General features: G+C 38.0%; 5 protein-coding genes across 5 annotated transcripts; all 5 read right to left on the bottom strand.

The window, feature by feature from the left end:
- Nucleotides 1-1,584: 1,584 nt before the first annotated feature.
- LOC130186072 (odorant receptor 131-2-like) lies at nucleotides 1,585-3,448 on the bottom strand. The gene is made up of 2 exons (XM_056402800.1): nucleotides 3,118-3,448; nucleotides 1,585-2,620 (listed from the first exon to the last, which is right to left on the bottom strand). Exons 1-2 carry the CDS (start codon nucleotides 3,139-3,141, stop codon nucleotides 1,799-1,801), a joined length of 846 nt encoding a protein of 281 aa, XP_056258775.1. The 5' UTR covers nucleotides 3,142-3,448; the 3' UTR covers nucleotides 1,585-1,798.
- A 3,775-nt stretch (nucleotides 3,449-7,223) lies between these two features.
- On the bottom strand, nucleotides 7,224-9,013 carry LOC130177627 (odorant receptor 131-2-like). Its single transcript, XM_056389525.1, has 2 exons — nucleotides 8,858-9,013; nucleotides 7,224-8,045 (listed from the first exon to the last, which is right to left on the bottom strand). The coding sequence occupies exons 1-2, from the start codon at nucleotides 9,011-9,013 to the stop codon at nucleotides 7,224-7,226; spliced, it is 978 nt and encodes a 325-aa protein (XP_056245500.1).
- A 2,838-nt stretch (nucleotides 9,014-11,851) lies between these two features.
- On the bottom strand, nucleotides 11,852-12,960 carry LOC130177616 (odorant receptor 131-2-like). The gene is made up of 3 exons (XM_056389514.1): nucleotides 12,808-12,960; nucleotides 12,428-12,646; nucleotides 11,852-12,349 (listed from the first exon to the last, which is right to left on the bottom strand). The coding sequence occupies exons 1-3, from the start codon at nucleotides 12,958-12,960 to the stop codon at nucleotides 11,852-11,854; spliced, it is 870 nt and encodes a 289-aa protein (XP_056245489.1).
- Nucleotides 12,961-14,347: 1,387 nt separating this feature from the next.
- Nucleotides 14,348-15,693, bottom strand: LOC130177606 (odorant receptor 131-2-like). The gene is made up of 2 exons (XM_056389503.1): nucleotides 15,389-15,693; nucleotides 14,348-15,217 (listed from the first exon to the last, which is right to left on the bottom strand). Exons 1-2 carry the CDS (start codon nucleotides 15,587-15,589, stop codon nucleotides 14,348-14,350), a joined length of 1,071 nt encoding a protein of 356 aa, XP_056245478.1. The 5' UTR covers nucleotides 15,590-15,693.
- Nucleotides 15,694-18,783: 3,090 nt separating this feature from the next.
- LOC130177523 (odorant receptor 131-2-like) lies at nucleotides 18,784-20,063 on the bottom strand. The gene is made up of 2 exons (XM_056389368.1): nucleotides 19,759-20,063; nucleotides 18,784-19,587 (listed from the first exon to the last, which is right to left on the bottom strand). The coding sequence occupies exons 1-2, from the start codon at nucleotides 19,957-19,959 to the stop codon at nucleotides 18,784-18,786; spliced, it is 1,005 nt and encodes a 334-aa protein (XP_056245343.1). The 5' UTR covers nucleotides 19,960-20,063.
- Nucleotides 20,064-21,549: the final 1,486 nt, after the last annotated feature.

The following is a 21,549-nucleotide window of genomic DNA, read 5'->3' as shown; positions in this document are numbered from 1 at the left end:
CTCAATGATAATGACAAATAATAATGACAAAGTGAAAATAGATTGCGCAAATTTATTAAGAAGGAAAAACTGAAATATCACAATGACATAAGTATTCAGACACTTTGCTGTGACACTTGAAATTTAGCTCAGGTGCCTCCCACTTCTCATGATCATCTTTGAGATGTTTCATAGCCTTGATTGGAGACCTTGGTCTTTGCTCTGATAGGCATTGTCAGCTGTGACACCTTTTATATAGAAAGGTGTGTACCTTTCCAAATCATCTCCAATCAGCTGAATTGACCACAGGTGGACTCATCAAGGTATAGAACATCTCAGAGATGATCAAAAGAAATGGGAGGAACCTGAGCTAAATTTCAAGTGTCACATCTGAATACCTTTGTCAATGTCAGTGTTTCCTCTACAGTCATTTAGCAGTGTTTCCCGCCACTGCTAAATCATAGCGCCTTCAAATTTCTTTTTTTTTTTTTTTTTAATTGTCGCAAATGCACCACCGCCACATCTCTGCACCTTCACAGCACAGCCTGTGATGATGAGCGCAACAGCGGGGGGAGGAGAGGAGAGGGGAGGGAGGGGGAGGGGAGGGGGGTTGGAGGATCCTATTGGAGTTAATTACTCGCGAGAGCGCGGCCTTGAAAGTGACGTCACGTCAGGCACCAGGTGAGAGTCAGAGAAGTGTAGTCGTGAGGAATAAGGCAGCGAGTTACCGGAGAAAAGGTAGACTTATTAGCCAACTCAGTGACGCTAACTTGGGTAAACTAATTGATAGCATCAAGCTAATATCTACACGTCATTATGTTTTAACTGCTGACTGCATTTTCAGATGAGCTTGTTCAGATACTTCTCTAAGAAGAGAAAGACAACAGATGAAGAAGACGCTAGTCAGGTAGCACCATAAGCCTTTTACTGACACGTAAAGGATGGTTAGGTAAAAAATAGTATTTCAATGTTCACACTTGTTATCAGATGTGACGTGAGTGTAAACTATATAACGCTGTTAGCGTTACGTTACTCACACTTTTAATGTAATCTTATTAGACAAGTAACATTAGACAGGGAGGAGTTGTTAAAGTGGGGGAGAGCAGAGCAGCGGGAGAGCTGGGTGAAGGTGCAGGGGAGAGAGATGAGCCTGGGTGCAAACTTTGCCACTGACTCTACAGCCCCATCTAGCTGATCTTTATATGTTTATTTATTTAATGTTATTGTTTTATTTATTTTTTACTTTTTACATTTTCAACTGGTTAGTTGAAGTAACATTTATTTTTTTGTCAATCCTAGAGGAAACACTGAAATGTGATATTTCAGTTTTTCCATTTTGATAAATTTGCTAAAACTTACACTTTCTAGTTATGGGCTATTGAGTGGAGATTGATGGGCGGAAAATTAATAATTCTTTTTATTTTTGCATGAGGCTTCAACATAACAGAATGTGAAAACATTGAAGGGGTCTGAACACTTTCTTAATAAACTGTATTTATTGGCTAAAATTCCAGTTTTGGAACAATAAAATTATTTTCCCATTTATTGAGCACAGATACATTTTGCAACTCTAATTTGAATTCAGTTTTTTAACAAAAGTTTTTGAGATGAAACCTGAAAATTTTTGAGCTGTAGTTTTTATTGGAATGTATTTGTATCAGTCATAGTGGTTTTATATGTTAAATGCTATTGTTGCTGCTGCTACATAAACAAAAAATAAAGACAAAACCACAATAATTTAAAACACAAATTATGATGTTACATTGTTTTTGCAGAGTTTTGCAGTTTGCTCTGCAAATGTTTGGACACTGAGCAACTATCACTGCTGTCTCATAGAAGACGTGATGTTCGGCTTGGTGACATTTTCTGGGTGGCTGCTTGTGCTCACTTTACAAAGCAGGTACCTTCTCACATATCTCCTGAAGTACTGGTCTCGCAGTCCGTAAACGATGGGGCTGACGAACCTAGGCAGGATCTGGACAATGACGTAACAGGCAAAGTGTATGGACAAGTGTTGTTTGGGCAATAAGTAGAGTAGACCTTGTTCAAACATGGGTCTCACATAAGTAAGCATGCACAACAGCAACTGAAAACCATGGAGGACAATAGTGTTTCTGGCTTTTTTAAAGTCTGCAGTTGCTCCCTTGGCTGCAAACAGAATCCTAAAGTAAGTGTAAAAGAGTATGAGCCAAACCAAGACAAGACAAACAATGTGTGACGCTTCCCTCTTCTTCTGACTGTAGGCGCTTCTGAATATGTAATCTCTCGCACAAAACACTCTGGAGTGAAAGAAGTGCAGAGACTCTGTGGCCAGGAGGATGAAGAGGTCTGGTAGGATAGAGAGTGCACTGACAGCCCAGATCAAACCAATCAGGATGTAGGTTTTTTTGACAGTGCAGATCAGGCTGTGACGGAGGGGGATGCAGATGGCGATGTAGCACTCGACTGCCATTCCAGCCAGGTTTAGTGGGGTGTTGAGGGTGGTGAGGACGGTGATGATCAGCAGGATGAGGCAGAAAGGTACGCTGATAGAATACAGGGTGTAGCTGATGACGTGGAGAAGAGTGGACAGGGCCAGCTGTGACATGTCATTTATCACCAGGTGGATGAACAGAATGTAACGAGGGCTCGAACTTAAAATCTGTAAGAAAAAAGAAAATTAAAGAATATTTTCTTTACTATCTTGAGATATGGGAATATTAACATTAACATAAAAAGGAAATTGTAGAAAATAATGAAATATAACCCTGAGGTTCCGGTCTGCTGCCTGGAAAATAGTTCACTCTTCATAAAATTATACAGTTAGCTTTGGCTTTACAATGTAAACATTAGCCTGTTGGCGATAGCTGCAGATGTATTATTCATTTGATTAACTGCATCAGATCCATTCAAACTGGCTCCCCCTGATTTCCTTTTACACATTTTCAAATATAAAATATAATTTCTGCTGTGGCTTGGCTGAATACATGATGGTTATTATTTACTGAGAGACATGCGTCCATATTGCCCTGTATGCAATAATAAATATATTATTCACAAAATAATAAATGATCAATGTCACTCCATTGCTTTTCATCTTTTATTAGTCCAGAGTTGTAAGTAAACATTGACTGAGAGACTTTGAAATCACTGTCGCACCAGTTTCTTCTGCTGCACGCGCATATGGACGCGTGTTCACGCTGAGACGCTGATTTCTTTTCGGGGCTGCAGTTTGATCAAAACCGTCGGTGTTTGTTAAAAGTAATGACTAGTTGTATTTCAGGTTTGTGAGACACAAAGTCACAGAACAGACCTGGAAGTGGCAGGTAAGAGACAAACAGACGCATTGTGCAGACAGACAGGTGCAACGTAAGCTAGCACCTAACGTTAGCCTGCTGTTATTTACTGTTAGGTTCATCTAACTGCTGTTCCTGCCTTTCAATCACATAGTGTGTCTTTTCTCTTTTCGTGACCGGACGTATAGTTCCGCTTTTTCCTCTCATCAAAGTTAAAAACATTGACAACCGCTTTGACACGAGGAGGAGGCGAGCTCCTTGCGTAATTTGCGGAGCCCTACGCAACGTGCGTAGTGAGAGTGTAGGGCCGCCCGGCGCTGTAAGTCATACTTGCATTAATGAGCTGGTTCATGGATGAACAGATTCTCACTTCTCATCTCTATAAACATCAAATTAAAAAACGTCCCTTCCGTTCAGAGGTGGAGGTTTCCTGTACATAATGGCACATTTTGAAACATGATAATATGTAGATGTTATCAATAATCTATATATTAATAATCATAGATTTAAAGGTTTCAGGATTCATAAAAACAGAAAACATTAACCTAATTAGAATAGAAGCAGGGAGCCATATCATGAATATTATCTATGGTGCCAATACATGTAGTTTTGTCTTGGACAGGCAGTTTTTAAAACTTTTCTATGCAGTACTCCGTTTTTATATGATGATATTTAAATGGGGGCACAGTGCCTTATTTACTCATGTCCAATTTATCTAACCTCAATCTCTAATTTGCTAAAGATTTTGATACAATATTTTACTAATGAATTTCTCCTAATTCTTATTTTGTACATGCACATGCTTTATATAAAAACACTGCTGGACCTCAGACCTGGTGCTTTCTGAAGGTGTGGACCAGAGCACCATTGACGTAGTTAATGGAGATGCAGAGGACTGTGACAATCACATTTTTGGTAACAGCTGCAGTGAAGGTGTCCCGCTGTCTCCCAGCTGCAGTAAAAGTGCCATTGACAGATGACAAATTCATGTCTGAAATGGCAGAATCCTCCCCGTCTGAAAGAAGCACACATATCTGTCAACAATGAATCTAAAGCCCAGAAGAAGTGCATGATAGATAAATGCATATGACACAGAGCAAGACAATATAATGATATACACAGTGACACAGTCATGCAGTATCAGTTCAATGCAATAATAGCGGTCAGCATGAAAAGAATGCTCATACCCAGTAGGTGGTCACATAACACTAATCTGTTGTGGATGTTGATGCAAGGAGTTTATAAAGGTTGATAGATGTCATTTGAGATTATTGGTTGTGTAGTTGTGTTCATGTTGGCATGTGTGTATCTTAAAGGAACAGTTTTATGTTTTGGGAAATATGCTCATTTGCTTTCTTTCCAAGAATGAGATGAATATTGATATTGAATATATATCAGTCTAAATTTTGCAACCAATATTTTTATATTGACAATGTATGAACTGATAATGTGAAAACAGTGTGAAAAGTGTCTCTGGTAATGATGAACCTACAGAAATTTATCAGATGAATATTTTGCGTTACAGCTTTATAGTGAGTTTCATCTTATTGTTTTCATTTTCTGTTCCACAACTTTACTGATCTGGTTCACTCTCATAGTGTCATTTTCAGCCACAGCATGCAGATGTTTTTAAAGAAAACATCTGTAAACAGCCACTGGCCACAGTTAGAGACCAGCTGATGAACATAGTGGAGCATTTAGCAGCTAAACAGCCAGATATTTGATTTGATTTGTGAGCAGTCATTATGTTAAGCTTGGCTGACAACAGGGCCATGGTTAATCCACAGATTTATGATTTGTGTCGATCTTTTCATTTCAGTAACAGTTCAAGATTTTTTTGAATTCAGTTTCTTTCTAACTACTTTCAACCTGTGCTGTAACTCAGGGTGGATACTGAAAACTGGTGCTAAAGCTGCATTAATCCTTTTGCAGGCACTTGAGGGCAGCAGACCAGGAGCAACATCAGCGTTCATCTGGAGCCACGTAACCTGATGAATGTAAGTCCAACGCTCCCTCTTCTTCTAATCTGACTTTTGTGTACTGATGAGTGGTGGGCTGGTACGAACAATGTGATCTGTCTCAGTTCCTCAACACAAAGCAAATAAAGCACAATAGGGGTCCATGATAAGCGCCAATTTAGTTCAGAGAAGAAGTAATACGAAGGGATTCAAGCTGTTTATACACGAGGGAACATCAACAGTAGATTCCTAGGCCTGGCCGTTTCCACAAAACCTCATTCAAAGTCATATTTTTTCTTAGTTTTGGAAATGGTTCATGATTTCAACAGAAAGACTCACTTATTTCCTAAAGTTAAATTATTTTCTTTTTAGGGGTTTGAAAGTTTGAAGCAATAAATCATATGGTGAATTTTCTTTTGTTACTATGCTAATAGTAATAAAACTGCAGATTTGTACATACTGTAGGGCTCACAGTATTTAATGATAACTGCGAAAAACGAATGCTGGAAAAAATGATGAATTGATTAATTTAGTGAAAGGAAACATTTATAAAGTGGCTTGATATGACTCACCTCGAACTATAACTGTGGCAGGGAAGTAACAGACACGTCCAGAGACCTTGCAGTAAAACAGTAATGTGAGGAATGAAAGAATTGATTTTTGCAAAACGATGAAGGAAGTTATTATCTGTATGATTTGTTATGATCAGTAACTTTGCGAGACCGACTTAGGAAACCAGAGATAGAAAAAAAAATTACCTGGTTGACTGAATATATTCTTTATTTCAGGCTACAGTATGAGATTGTTTTGATTTACAGGTGTTCATTTTATCATGTCCACCTTGTTGTACATTTCACTCTTTTCAAATTAATTAACTTGGCTGAGCCATTTTAACATTGTATGTGATGTACAGTTTTGAGATTTTTATATACAAAAACAAAAAACAGTGTCAGTGTGGAAAATTACCAGCTCTGCTGTAATCAGAGCAGGAGAAAATGTGTTTGCTGAGGCCGGATGGAGTATCTCTTTGGATCTTGGATCCTTGTAGACGTGTAAAACATATTACAGGGTTTTTCCTTGCCAAAAAGGGGGGTTCACCTTCCACTTGTGGTTGAGGACTAGGCCTACTTTCAGTTCTGACAAATTAACCATATCTCGTCAGTAACATGAATTAACTTTTTTCCCCTATTAGAAGAACTAGTGATGTCTGCACTCAAATCAGGTCGCCTCCTTCTGCAGGCAGAAAATCTAGCACGTTCGCATCCTTCTTCTTTGGTTATTGGGATGGCTCTGCCTGATGCACGGATTACGATACAGTGCCACTACATTGCCGTAGTAGCGTTCAGCCGCAATTGCAGTTACAAACGTCAAATCCACCAAGTACCGAGAAAACAAGTAGGCCAACTAGAATTTTGTCGGGAGGCGGAGGTGGCATGAAATTTAACGGAGGCGGCCCCCTCCCAATTCTCTATGCAGGAAAAACCCTGTATTATCAGGCTAATGAAATAATTATTCTGTTGCATTACTACCCCCCAACCCCATCCACCCCCTCCTCTCCCCCCTTAAAGCCTTTGCTGACCTTCTTGCTCCTATGTTCACCTCTGTGCAGTCTGTGGTCCCCCACATGCCTCAAAAGGTGGACTGTTGTCCCTGTACCCACAAACACTCAAGGCAGACATCTTGTCAGATGAGCCTTTATAAACACTTTGAAACAGGACTAAGTTGATTTTCTTTCCATCATCCCCCTCAGTGTTTACTGGAGAAAAAAAAGTGTTGTAGCAAAGAATCTAAATACCGTACTTATGTCAAGGTGATTTTTCAGTTTTTCCTTTTAAATAAATTTGCAAAAAATTCTAAAGCTCTGTTTTCACTCACTTCACTTTATGGGGTAATTAGAGTAGATTGCTGAGGGAAAAATTTTGCATAACGCTGCAACAAAATAAAATGTGAAAAAAGTGAAGGGGTCTGACCACAACCACACGTCAGATTTTGGTTGGACACTGAGCAACTATCACTGCTGTCTCATAGAAGACGTGATGTTCGGCTTGGTGACATTTTCTGGGTGGCTGCTTGTGCTCACTTTACAAAGCAGGTACCTTCTCACATATCTCCTGAAGGTCTGGTCTCGCAGTCCGTAAACGATGGGGCTAACAAACCGAGGCAGGATCTGGACAATGACATAGTTGGCAAACAATATGGACAAGTGTTGTTTGGGCAATAAGTAGAGTAGAACTTGTTCAAACATGGGTCTCACATAAGTAAGCATGCACAACAGCAACTGAAAACCATGGAGGACAATAGTGTTTCTGGCTTTTTTAAAGTCTGCAGTTGCTCCCTTGGCTGCAAACAGAATCCTAAAGTAAGTGTAAAAGAGTATGAGCCAAACCAAGACAAGACAAACAATGTGTGACGCTTCCCTCTTCTTCAGACTGTAAATGCTTCTGAACACAGTAAATCTGGTACATAACACTCTGGAGTGAAAGAAGTGCAGAGGCTCTGTGGCCAGGAGGATGAAGAGGTCTGGTAGGATAGAAAGTGCACTGACAGCCCAGATCAAACCAATCAGGATGTAGGTTTTTTTGACAGTGCAGATCAGGCTGTGACGGAGGGGGATGCAGATGGCGATGTAGCACTCGACTGCCATTCCAGCCAGGTTTAGTGGGGTGTTGAGGGTGGTGAGGACGGTGATGATCAGCAGGATGAGGCAGAAAGGTACGCTGATAGTATACAGGGTGTAGCTGATGACGTGGAGAAGAGTGGACAGGGCCAGCTGTGACATGTCATTTATCACCAGGTGGATGAACAGAATGTAACGAGGGTTCGAATTTAAAATCTGTAAGATAAAGGAAATTAATCAAGCAAACGAACGAAGCATTACATGACATGAAAAACGGATTATTGCCACAGCGGCCCAGGTTTGAGTACAACCCATGGCCCTTAGCTGAATGTCATCCCCTCTCTCTCTGCCCAACTTTCCAATCCCTCTCTCTCACTGTAATAAATGCAAAATGCCCAAAAAATAACTTAAAAAGAAAAAGAGAGAAAAGCATACTATGCAGTGAAATATAATTGACTCACAACAAGTAACAATAATAAACTTCGTAACTTCAAAATATTTGAATTACTTTGTAATGATAACATCAATTTTTTCCAAAATCTATGACCAATAGAAGAAAACTTCCCTTCCGGTCAGAAGTGGAAGTTTTTCAATACACAACAACACATTTAGAAATCTGATCAAATCTGCATGATAAATAAAAAAATCATAGGTTTAAAGACAAGCTTTTATTGAATATGATTGACTGATGCATAAAAACAGAAATTGTTAAACTAATAATCATTAGAAACAGGGAGCCAGATCATATGAATATTATCAAGTGGTGCCAATACATGTAGTTTTCTCTTTTCAAACTTCTTTTTTTTTTAACACTATTACTATGCTGTTGTCCTAGATATTTAAATGAGGCACAGAGAATCATTTACTGATGTCCGAAACCGATTTGGTAAAGCTGTTGAAACAACATTTTACGTTATTGTTATGTAATTTTTTTTAATAGCATCTTTGAATTTCCCTCTTCTGCTGGCTCCTAATTCCTATTTTGTACATGCACATGCTTTATATAAAAACACTGCTGGACCTCAGACCTGGTGCTTTCTGAAGGTGTGGACCAGAGTACCATTGACGTAGTTAATGGAGATGCAGAGGACTGTGACAATCACATTTTTGGTAACAGCTGCAGTGAAGGTGTCCCGCTGTCTCCCAGCTGCAGTAAAAGTGCCATTGACAGATGACAAATTCATGTCTGAAATGGCAGAATCCTCCCCGTCTGAAAGAAGCACACATATCTGTCAACAATGAATCTAAAGCCCAGAAGAAGTGCATGATAGATAAATGCATATGACACAGAGCAAGACAATATAATGATATACACAGTGACACAGTCATGCAGTATCAGTTCAATGCAATAATAGCGGTCAGCATGAAAAGAATGCTCATACCCAGTAGGTGGTCACATAACACTAATCTGTTGTGGATGTTGATGCAAGGAGTTTATAAAGGTTGATAGATGTCATTTGAGATTATTGGTTGTGTAGTTGTGTTCATGTTGGCATGTGTGTATCTTAAAGGAACAGTTTTATGTTTTGGGAAATATGCTCATTTGCTTTCTTTCCAAGAATGAGATGAATATTGATATTGAATATATATCAGTTTAAATTTTGCAATCAATATTTTTATATTGACAATGTATGAACTGATAATGTGAAAACAGTGTGAAAAGTGTCTCTGGTAATGATGAACATACAGAAATTTATCAGATGAATATTTTGCGTTACAGCTTTATAGTGAGTTTCATCTCATTGTTTTCATTTTCTGTTCCACAACTTTACTGATCTGGTTCACTCTCATAGTGTCATTTTCAGCCACAGCATGCAGATGTTTTTAAAGAAAACATCTGTTAACAGCCACTGGCCACAGTTAGAGACCAGCTGATGAACATAGTGGAGCATTTAGCAGCTAAACAGCCAGATATTTGATTTGATTTGTGAGCAGTCATTATGTTAAGCTTGGCTGACAACAGGGCCATGGTTAATCCACAGATTTATGATTTGTGTCGATCTTTTCATTTCAGTAACAGTTCAAGATTTTTTTTAATTCAGTTTCTTTCTAACTACTTTCAACCTGTGCTGTAACTCAGGGTGGATACTGAAAACTGGTGCTAAAGCTGCATTAATCCTTTTGTAGGCACTTGAGGGCAGCAGACCAGGAGCAACATCAGCGTTCATCTGCAGCCACGTAACCTGATGAATGTAAGTCCAACGCTCCCTCTTCTTCTAATCTGACTTTTGTGTACTGATGAGTGGTGGGCTGGTACGAACAATGGGTTGAACAAAGCATTGTTGTTAGCAGTACGAATAAATGGGGATGAGGCACTTGAGGATTTGGAATTAGATCAGTCTAATTTCCTCAACACAAAGCCAATAATACACGTTACACACCAATTTAGTTTGGAGAGAAGTAATAGCAGGAGATTCAAGCTATTTATGGTTGTGCACAACCTCAGAAATGACATGTAGCCACCTCTGTGTGGGCCCACCACCTGCAGGGACAGGCATCAGGTTGGGATGCAATGTAAGTTGGGTGGCAGGCCTCATCGGCCTAGGTGTGCCAGTCCCTGGTATCACTAAGCACTGCTGTGTTGGGGTTCTCTCCAGAGAATGCAAGGGTTGCCTACAGTATATGCGACTAGAAAGCCGCTAAGGGGAAGGCTCTGACTGTTTTCTTATGCACTTAACAGCAGTTTGGAGTATTCTGCCTTTTTGTAGTCAGTGGGTGGGGTCCTAGAAATGTCACCATCTAGGGAATCTATAGTTAGGCTGAAGATCAGAGATCGATCTGTGGCCTTATGCTTGGACACTTGTGTGAGCTATCAACTTTTAGCCCCATGGTGGTGAATTACATGGTGAGGGAGGTGGCTGGCCATAAAGTGAGGTATAAAAGATGTGGTTTTTGCAAAACAGTGAGGGAAGTAACCTCATGTGTAATCCACATCCCTAGAGGAAAATCATCTAGGTGACTGTTCAAACCTGTTGAGTTTGCTGCACACAGTATATGTATGCACTGACTGAAAGGAACAGGTTTAAGCACAATAGCACTGCACACTTTGACCATCGCTTTTGTGCACTGGAGGTTTCTAGTGTAATTTCAAGCCTGTTCAAAATAACGTAGGTCAATACAACAGCACTAACTGAAGCTTTAAAAAGTTCAGACACAAATGATTATAAGCTTTGCAAATATATTCTTTATTTCAGGCTACAGTATGAGATTGTTCTGATTTTAGGGTGTTCTTTTTATTATGTCTACCTTGTTGTATATTTCACTCTATTCAAATTACTCCTGGCTGAGCCACTTTAACGTTGTATGTGGTGTAGAGTATTGATATTTTTATATCATAAAGAACCGTGTGTGAGTACGGGAAATTATCAGCTCTGCTGAATCAGAACAGGGGAAATGAGTTTGCTGAGGTCAGATGGAGTGTGAAGTGAAGGGAGTTTGAAGTTTTTCAACTGCTGTTGCTTGTTAATTGTTTGAGCTGCACTATGCAGAATCATATATGTACTCATTAAAAGGAAGTTTTCACAATTATCAATCAATATGCAACTTACACAAGTGTGATTTGGAAAACTGAAGACTGCAAGTCACAAACACTGAGAATGGTGGGTAGGAAACCTCTTGTTTCCAGCAGTTAAACCTTTAAAACTAAAAATATTTACTTATTCAAAGATTCTGAAAGAAGGAGAATATTTAATTTTAAGAATTTTTAACAGTCATTGAACAATTATTGTGGAAAATATATAGTATGTATCATACACACATTGTCATTCCTAGGAGAGTTTATTTGTTTTAGAACATCTCTTGAGGGGAACTCAGTAACCAGTAAAAATTAATTACTGCTTTATTTGTTTAAAGGGCTAGACCAGGGATAAGATTATATAAGAGATTATATAAGTACACATACTGACAAAAGCACAACAGTCACTGTCTAAATGTGTCTGCTAGTATTTAATGTATTTAAAAAAAATTCTATTTCCTTTAATATGGAAAACTTAAAACTTAGCAGGAGCAACTCAAACTGGACTTTACAGTGGCCTCACAAATTTTTGTGGATGAGTGTTAACACTTGTACAGAACAGATGTCTTTTCAGGTACTTCCTAAAGGTTTTGTCTCGTAGCCCATAAACAGCAGGACTGATGAGTCGAGGCAGAACCTGAACAAATATTGAGATAGCAAAGCGAATGGCCAGTACCCCTTTTGGGAACAAATATGTCAGACTTTCTATCATAAGATGAAAAACATAGGTAAGCATACACAGCAGCAGCTGGAAGCCATGGAGCAGGACAGTGTTCCTTGCTTTCTTGGCGTCTGTAGAAGCTGCTTGTGCAGCGAAAAGGATCCTGAAGTATGTATATAAAAGAGTGAGCCAAACAATGACCAAAAACACAGTGTTGGATATATCTCTCTTCTCTCTGAGATAGGGGTTTCTGAAAATATTTTCTCTCAGGCAGAACACTCTGGATTGAAAGAATTCCATAGATTCTGTGGCCAAGGCGACAAATAAATCTGGTAGGATTGAGAGTGTACTTAGCACCCAAATCAGGCCGATCACAACATATGTTTTCTTGACTGTACAGATCTGGGTGTGGCGTAGGGGGAAGCAAATGGCAATGTAACACTCTACTGCCATGACAGCTAGTGTTAGAGGATTGTTCAGATTTGCAAATATAGCTATCATTAGCAAAATTATACATAAGGAGACATTTAGAGTGAACACAATGTAACTCAGGACTTGAATGAGGGTGAAAATGGTCAGCAGGATTATATCATTGATTACCAGATGGATGTACAGGATGTAGCGAGGGTTCATATTGAAAACCTGTGGGGATGGACAGAAATAAAAAGAAAAGACACGGTGCCAATGATTATAGGAGAATACATCACAGTTGGACTGTGTGGTACAAACTAATAAAGGGATGAAATTGATTCACACTTATGCATACATGTAAATTGGTTCCTAGACATAGATAAGACTCAGACCTGATGTTTTTTGAATGTGTGTATCAGGGCACTGTTGATATAGTTAATGGAGATGCAGAGAACCACAGTAATCACATTCTTGACTACGGCTGTTTGTAAAGTGTCCCGATAGACAGGTGTTGTGAAATTTCTTCCAGTGTTTGAAAGGCTCATGATACTGACCGGATCCTCCAAAGCTGTTTCACCAGGGACAATTAGAAAAGAGTTGAATAGAGTGTTATTGATCAGCAGGTCAGGTTCTTTGCATGGAGACTTTATATGTATCTATGAAACAGACATTTTTCAAGTTAAGCATTTTGACTTGTCATAGCAGAAAAGGACATTAATGATGTCTCTGCTGCATTAAGTGTAAGTAAGTCATCCCAGTGAGCCCACACACACAAAGCACCCTGAAACAAGACACCTAAATAGAAGGCAGCTGTTATTACATCAGTGGATTCCCTGCTATTACATGTAGAAAAAATTAGCTTTTATTGTTGGAACCAAAACAAAAACACTTAAAAATAATTGAGACTAAAAAACTCTGAGCACACAATTCATATCATTGATGCTAACAAGGTTCGAACCATGTTAATGAACTGTATAACATCAATATCTTGAATATCATTTAATGCTGAAGTCAAGAGCCTCTGTCTAAAATGTACTATACAACATGAGCCACACACAAATTAATAGTAGTCAAATAAAAAAAGGTCAATAATTAATATGTTGTTTCTTTATACACAGAGAAAACAGAGAAATAATTGACACCCACCTTGGTGTTAGTCATATATGACAATAATACATACATACATACAGCAAACAGTAAGTCTGATGTCTTTGAAATTACTTAATATATAGTAGTTAATGCAAATGTCCTGGGATCAAGAGCAGTAATGAGGTGTGTGTGTGTGTGTGTGTGTGTGTGTGTGTGTGTGTGTGTGTGTGTGTGTGTGTGTGTGTGTGTGTGTGTGTGTTGTGTGTGTGTGTGTGTGTGTGTGTGTGTGTGTGTGTGTGTGTGTGTGTGTGTGTGTTACTAATGTTCTGGGGACCTACAGTAAATCTGTTTATATAGTCACATTGTGGGAACTTCCTTTTGGGGACTGTAAAATAAATCATGACATTTTAGTGTGAGGACTTGGTTTAAATTCAGGGTAAAGTTAAGATGTTAACATATTTTTAATTGTTAAGCACTGCAAAACAGCCAGATATAATATAAGTGGAAAAATTATTTTATTTTTCTTTAAAAGAGGCAGACTCCAAACATTCCTTGAATTTCATTCCATTTATTGCTAAATGCTTGTATGACCACTGTACTATATACTGTATGTATACTGTACAAGATATATCATTCCAATGTAGAATAAGTAGAGACATAAATAATTACATGAATAGGTGATTCTGCATCAGAAGCCTGCAAATGAAGATGATGGTGCATGTTTAGATTATTAATTACAACTTATTTGCAGTTTGGAAGAATTTAAAATTTCATAATTCATTGAATTTGCAGATTGTATTGCTTGTGGTGTTTAATATAGCACAGGGACAGTATTTAAATTTGTCAAACCACAATGTTGTGTACTTGGTGTGTACAGTGGGGACTTTTACACTGAAAAGTCAGAAAGTGTTTGTTCTCGGTTGGAAAATGCTTTGTTTTGTCTGTACATAGAAGATACTTTTTCAAGTGCTGTCTAAATGTCTTGTCTCGTAGCCCGTACACCATAGGACTGACAAACCTGGGGAACATCTGGATCATAATATAAGAAACAAAGACTACATGTACATAATGTTTAGGGAACCAGTACAACAGACCCTTTTTTAACACATGAGCTACATAGGTTAGCATACACAACAGTAGCTGAAAGCCATGAAGCAGGATTGTATTCCTGGCTTTCTTTGCATCTCCATCTCTAGATTTAGCCTCTTTAGCCTCTTTAGCAGCAAAGAAGATCTTGAAGTAAGTAAAGAAGAGCGTGAGCCAAACAATAATTAGGGAAATGATGTAGGAAACATCCCTCTTTTTTAAACTTATTGGGTGGGAGAACAGGTTATCCCTCTCACAAAAAATTGTGGAATAAAATAACTGAACAGGTTTTGTTGCCACAACAATAAACACATCTGGCAGGGTTGAAACTGCACTCAAGGCCCAGATCCAAGCAATCAGAGTGTATGTTCTTTTGATGGTGCAGAACTCAGCGTGTCGCAGTGGTAAACAAATAGCGATGTAGCACTCCACTGCCATGACAGCTAAATTCAATGGAGTGTTGAGGGTGGTGAAGACAGCAAAGGTAATGATGAGGCAACAGAAGGAAGTATTAATTTTATAGAAGACATAACTAAAGACAAACAGGCTGATTGTTGTTGTAAGCTGGATCATATCATTCAAGACCAGGTGGATGAATAGGATGTAACGAGGATTCACATAAAATACCTGAAAGGGAGGAGAGGAAAAGAAAGGAATGGGTCAATTAAAGCATCTCATGTTTGTTACATCTTTCTTCTGCCGATAATCACTGATAGTTGAATAATAATGATCACAGTAATAATGATATCAACATTAATTTTGATAATGATAATAAACACAATAAGAAAGAGTTCTGACCTGGTGTTTTCTGAAGGTATGAATCAGTGTACCATTGATATAGTTGATGGTAAGGCCAAGAGCCAGAACAATCACATTTTTGGCTACAGCTGTGCTCAAAGAGTCTCGATAACTCAGACCGCTCGACACATTATAGTTATAGGATGAGGAGTTCATGGAGACAATTTGAGGATCCTGTGAGCCTCTGTTACAGGGGAACATTTAAAAATACTTCAATGTTATGTTCAAATTTGTATTGCAAATTTAAACTTTTCATGTGTTTTTACTATGGAGTTTTTTTTTTGTTTTCTTTTTCCCACTATTGCAAGAACACCATGACAACTATTCAAGGAATAATGCACAGAGAATAAAGTAAATGTAAAACAAATCAACTTATCTTTACTTTTTATAGTGAAAGTGTTCATCCTTAAATGTATCCATCCAAAAACTGTACAGTACCTACACAGTATATTTACATAACGATATTTGCACAGGCCTTAAATATATATATAAATATATATCGTTTTTAAAAAATATGAGAATTAACAGCTATTTTCCTTTTTTTCTTTTCAGACGAATAGTTTTTCTCTTGGTAAAATAAATGTTACCATCTAAAGTAGCGGTTGAATTGCATTAGAGATATAAACAGTTTAGGACTGTTAAGGAAGTGCAAGTGCAGTTCAACAGGATTGCAGTGGTATAAACAACATAGTAATAAATACAATAATGCACCAATACAGTCTGATAACAAAAACTTTCCTACCTGAGATAGTGCTCTTCACTGTGCACGTTCACCAGACATGACGTGAGTTTGATGGCTTTATATTAAGGAGAGTGATGCAGAATGTCAGAGATGATGTCATTCTAATATCTGCCCCACTTCACCATCAAATCTAATAACTTAAAAGTTTGAGTTTGTGGCTAAGCAATAGAAACTGTGAATAAATGGGTTTTGTTCTCCATTCTGCTTTCAAATAAATGCACTGCTACTCACAGCTGAGGATCTGCCAATATGCCAAATGTCGGAAATTATGTCATTGTGAAATCCAGCTGTGTATGAGTGTGCATGGCTTGGTGATAAATTAAAAAAAAACCTCCTTGTACTCATAACTTACTTGTGCATAAACTAGTATTGAACTTCCTCCTCCTTGTAAACTTATTTCCCTGTTATAAAATTATAAGCCAAAAGAGGCAACCAAAAGTGTAAAACTTTATACAGGGCTGGGCAATATATTAAATAAATAAATAAAAATAATGATGGATTTTTTTCTCAAACTTGGTGATGATTTGCTCTTCCTGTGGATTCTCTCCTGCACAAATGCAAAAACAGTGTAACATGAAACATCAATATTTTTTAAGGTTGTTAAAGAACAGAAAAATCAAAACAGCACCACTTACAAAGTTGTAACATTATGCTTATTTAACAACAAATACATGCTGTCCCATACAACTCTGGACTGTCACTGCCAGATGTTTTAACTAATTACAGCTGATCCACATGGAACAGGCAGGAACTGAAAGACTTCTCACTATTTCATCTGCATCCAATGTGAAACCATAACTTCAGCCTGATATCTTTATTCAAGTCTGTTGACTTTAAAAGTTGAGATTGTGGCCGCAATAGAAACCATGGATAAATGGGTCACTCCTTCTGCTTTGAATAAACGTATGATAATAAATAAATGATAAATAATAAAAAACTGTGCTGTTTCTGTAGTAACGACTTTAGACAAGACAGCTTGTAAAAACAGTGCAGTAAAGACTAGGCTGAAGCTTGGTTGGTGCGACCATCGTAAAGTCTATCCTGAAGACTATTCTTAACAAAGACTGACTGGGTCTGCACCCATCTGCTTGAACTCAATCATGCAAGCTTATGTTACTTCTAAGCCACTGCATTCCTCCAAGGAATGTCATCTGGCTTTGCCATCCCTGCAAACGAGGCAATCGCAGTCCAGATTGTTCTTGTCTGTGGTTCCCAGATGGTGGAACAAGCTACCAAAAGCTTGCAGAGTAGGGGTGTCCCTCTCTGTCTTCAAGAATCTCTTGAAGACTCTTTTCTTCTGAGAGCACCTCCTCTCCTAACACCTCTAACATGCCTAACTAGCACTTACTATGCACTTGAGGTGCAGTTGTTATCCTGATCTCCTTGTAATTATTGAATCATGTAGTGCTTAATACTTAGACCAAGGTCTCCTACTGCACTTAAGTGTGAGTGTTATCCTTCATTTCTAAGTTAGTTGGGATAAAATCATCTGCCAAATGAGTAAATGTAATGTAATGCTCAGGTGCAGTGGTGTTTCTTGTGTGGTTTTCCTGTTGTGTCCAAACCAAGGAGCAACCATAGGCTGAAAAATGAAGCCAACACGACAGTACCAAAAACTCCAGTTCTTCCAATGGCCGCTTGAGGCTGGCTCCAAAAGCGAGTCAATCCCCATAGACTCCTATGTTAAAATCTCCAACTTAACAATTTTATGTTTACAGCCTGGTATAACAAACTGTTTTGGTCTCTATAGCTAATATCCTCCTTCATAACAACTTTATGGGGTGATTTTTTATATAACTCACCTGTTTAAATTTTATTGATGCTCAAAGTTCTGCGTAATCGCGTGTGTCCGAAGACTGTTTTCTGCGCTTATTGCTCCTGTTGTTCAGCCTTGCAGGTAAAGTGAGCAGTACATACCACCGTCACCTTCCTCCACACAGGTGTCCTGTGTTTTCCATTTTAGTAGCCTCATGCGCTTCCTTCGACATTATGGCTGTGGTGAAACTTACATTAGGTGACTGATTTAAAGAAGGAAAAAAAAAACATCTCAGGAAATTGAGTTTTCCTTTAGCATCACGGGTGAACTGACTCATGACTGTGATTGGGGGAAACGCTGTCAGTGACCTGAATTGGCAAGTGACCGGCCAATCAACTTGCCTGACGTATATTTTTACTGGCCCTGGTTCATTGGGTTATTGCTTACACTGAACTCTGCTCAGAGTGTGACGAACATAAAATGTGTAGTTGTCTAGTCTGTGAATATAAATATAAAATGGAAAAACTTTTTCTTTTAATAGTCAGTCTCCAAACATTACTTGTATGTCATTCCATTTATTGCAAAATCATTGTATCACCACTGTATCATATACTGTATGCATAGGTAGAGATAAATAATTTCAAAGAAAATTCTTTTTTTAAATTTCATAATTCATTGAATTTACAGATTTTATTGCTTGTGGTGTTAAACATAGTGCAGGGACAGTATCTGAATTCATCAAACCGCAGTGTCGTGAACTCGGTGTGTACTAGTGTCCTTTTACACTGAAAAGTCAGAATGTATTTGTTCTTAGTTAATGTACAATGGAAATGCTTTGTTTAAACTGTATGGATCTAGTTGGTTTATCTAGTGCAGCAACATGAATTTCACTGTAGCTCATGGTTTGATGCTCGGTCTCACTGTACATAGAAGATACTTTTTCAAGTGCTGTCTAAATGTCTTGTCTCGTAGCCCGTACACCATAGGACTGACAAACCTGGGGAACATCTGGATCATAATATAAGAAACAAAGACTACATGTGCATAATGTTTAGGGAACCAGTACAACAGACCCTTTATTACCTCATGAGCTACATAGGTTAGCATACACAACAGTAGCTGAAAGCCATGAAGCAGGATTGTATTCCTGGCTTTCTTTGCATCTCCATCTCTAGATTTAGCCTCTTTAGCCTCTTTAGCCTCTTTAGCAGCAAAGAAGATCTTGAAGTAAGTAAAGAAGAGCGTGAGCCAAACAATAATTAGGTAAATGATGTAGGAAACATCCCTCTTTTTTAAACTTATTGGGTGGGAGAACAGGTTATCCCTCTCACAAAAAATTGTGGAATAAAATAACTGAACAGGTTTTGTTGCCACAACAATAAACACATCTGGCAGGGTTGAAACTGCACTCAAGGCCCAGATCCAAGCAATCAGAGTGTATGTTCTTTTGATGGTGCAGAACTCAGCATGTCGCAGTGGTAAACAAATAGCGATGTAGCACTCCACTGCCATGACAGCTAAATTCAATGGAGTGTTGAGGGTGGTGAAGACAGCAAAGGTAATGATGAGGCAACAGAAGGAAGTATTAATTTTATAGAAGACATAACTAAAGACAAACAGGCTGATTGTTGTTGTAAGCTGGATCATATCATTCAAGACCAGGTGGATGAATAGGATGTAACGAGGATTCACATAAAATACCTGAAAGGGAGGAGAGGAAAAGAAAGGAATGGGTCAATTAAAGCATCTCATGTTTGTTACATCTTTCTTCTGCCGATAATCACTGATAGTTGAATAATAATGATCACAGTAATAATGATATCAACATTAATTTTGATAATGATAATAAACACAATAAGAAAGAGTTCTGACCTGGTGTTTTCTGAAGGTATGAATCAGTGTACCATTGATATAGTTGATGGTAAGGCCAAGAGCCAGAACAATCACATTTTTGGCTACAGCTGTGCTCAAAGAGTCTCGATAACTCAGACCGCTCGACACATTATAGTTATAGGATGAGGAGTTCATGGAGACAATTTGAGGATCCTGTGAGCCTCTGTTACAGGGGAACATTTAAAAATACTTCAATGTTATGTTCAAATTTGTATTGCAAATTTAAACTTTTCATGTGTTTTTACTATGGAGTTTTTTTTTTGTTTTCTTTTTCCCACTATTGCAAGAACACCATGACAACTATTCAAGGAATAATGCACAGAGAATAAAGTAAATGTAAAACAAATCAACTTATCTTTACTTTTTATAGTGAAAGTGTTCATCCTTAAATGTATCCATCCAAAAACTGTACAGTACCTACACAGTATATTTACATAACGATATTTGCACAGGCCTTAAATATATATATAAATATATATCGTTTTTAAAAAATATGAGAATTAACAGCTATTTTCCTTTTTTTCTTTTCAGACGAATAGTTTTTCTCTTGGTAAAATAAATGTTACCATCTAAAGTAGCGGTTGAATTGCATTAGAGATATAAACAGTTTAGGACTGTTAAGGAAGTGCAAGTGCAGTTCAACAGGATTGCAGTGGTATAAACAACATAGTAATAAATACAATAATGCACCAATACAGTCTGATAACAAAAACTTTCCTACCTGAGATAGTGCTCTTCACTGTGCACGTTCACCAGACATGACGTGAGTTTGATGGCTTTATATTAAGGAGAGTGATGCAGAATGTCAGAGATGATGTCATTCTAATATCTGCCCCACTTCACCATCAAATCTAATAACTTAAAAGTTTGAGTTTGTGGCTAAGCAATAGAAACTGTGAATAAATGGGTTTTGTTCTCCATTCTGCTTTCAAATAAATGCACTGCTACTCACAGCTGAGGATCTGCCAATATGCCAAATGTCGGAAATTATGTCATTGTGAAATCCAGCTGTGTATGAGTGTGCATGGCTTGGTGATAAATTAAAAAAAAACCTCCTTGTACTCATAACTTACTTGTGCATAAACTAGTATTGAACTTCCTCCTCCTTGTAAACTTATTTCCCTGTTATAAAATTATAAGCCAAAAGAGGCAACCAAAAGTGTAAAACTTTATACAGGGCTGGGCAATATATTAAATAAATAAATAAAAATAATGATGGATTTTTTTCTCAAACTTGGTGATGATTTGCTCTTCCTGTGGATTCTCTCCTGCACAAATGCAAAAACAGTGTAACATGAAACATCAATATTTTTTAAGGTTGTTAAAGAACAGAAAAATCAAAACAGCACCACTTACAAAGTTGTAACATTATGCTTATTTAACAACAAATACATGCTGTCCCATACAACTCTGGACTGTCACTGCCAGATGTTTTAACTAATTACAGCTGATCCACATGGAACAGGCAGGAACTGAAAGACTTCTCACTATTTCATCTGCATCCAATGTGAAACCATAACTTCAGCCTGATATCTTTATTCAAGTCTGTTGACTTTAAAAGTTGAGATTGTGGCCGCAATAGAAACCATGGATAAATGGGTCACTCCTTCTGCTTTGAATAAACGTATGATAATAAATAAATGATAAATAATAAAAAACTGTGCTGTTTCTGTAGTAACGACTTTAGACAAGACAGCTTGTAAAAACAGTGCAGTAAAGACTAGGCTGAAGCTTGGTTGGTGCGACCATCGTAAAGTCTATCCTGAAGAC

The sequence above is a fragment of the Seriola aureovittata genome, chromosome 2, assembly GCF_021018895.1.
Source record: "Seriola aureovittata isolate HTS-2021-v1 ecotype China chromosome 2, ASM2101889v1, whole genome shotgun sequence".
NCBI classification, from domain to species: Eukaryota; Metazoa; Chordata; class Actinopteri; order Carangiformes; family Carangidae; genus Seriola; species Seriola aureovittata.
This window is presented reverse-complemented; position numbering and strand designations above follow the sequence as displayed.

What these genes read in the sequence shown, in the direction of transcription:
- LOC130186072 (XM_056402800.1), bottom strand. Translation starts at nt 3,141, where the DNA reads ATGCGCGTGCAGCAGAAGAAACTG. An exon ending in GCGTGCAGCAGAAGAAACTG is followed by an intron (nt 2,621 to 3,117) that starts GTGCGACAGTGA and finishes TTTTTCTTACAG; the next exon opens with ATTTTAAGTTCGAGCCCTCG.
- LOC130177627 (XM_056389525.1), bottom strand. Translation starts at nt 9,013, where the DNA reads ATGAATTTGTCATCTGTCAATGGCACTTTTACTGCAGCTGGGAGACAG. An exon ending in ACACCTTCAGAAAGCACCAG is followed by an intron (nt 8,046 to 8,857) that starts GTCTGAGGTCCA and finishes TTTATCTTACAG; the next exon opens with ATTTTAAATTCGAACCCTCG.
- LOC130177523 (XM_056389368.1), bottom strand. Translation starts at nt 19,959, where the DNA reads ATGTTCCCCTGTAACAGAGGCTCACAGGATCCTCAAATTGTCTCCATG. An exon ending in ATACCTTCAGAAAACACCAG is followed by an intron (nt 19,588 to 19,758) that starts GTCAGAACTCTT and finishes CCTCCCTTTCAG; the next exon opens with GTATTTTATGTGAATCCTCG.
- LOC130177606 (XM_056389503.1), bottom strand. Translation starts at nt 15,589, where the DNA reads ATGTTCCCCTGTAACAGAGGCTCACAGGATCCTCAAATTGTCTCCATG. An exon ending in ATACCTTCAGAAAACACCAG is followed by an intron (nt 15,218 to 15,388) that starts GTCAGAACTCTT and finishes CCTCCCTTTCAG; the next exon opens with GTATTTTATGTGAATCCTCG.
- LOC130177616 (XM_056389514.1), bottom strand. Translation starts at nt 12,960, where the DNA reads ATGAGCCTTTCAAACACTGGAAGAAATTTCACAACACCTGTCTATCGG. An exon ending in ACACATTCAAAAAACATCAG is followed by an intron (nt 12,647 to 12,807) that starts GTCTGAGTCTTA and finishes CCATCCCCACAG; the next exon opens with GTTTTCAATATGAACCCTCG. An exon ending in AGTGTTACATTGCCATTTGC is followed by an intron (nt 12,350 to 12,427) that starts TTCCCCCTACGC and finishes GTGCTAAGTACA; the next exon opens with CTCTCAATCCTACCAGATTT.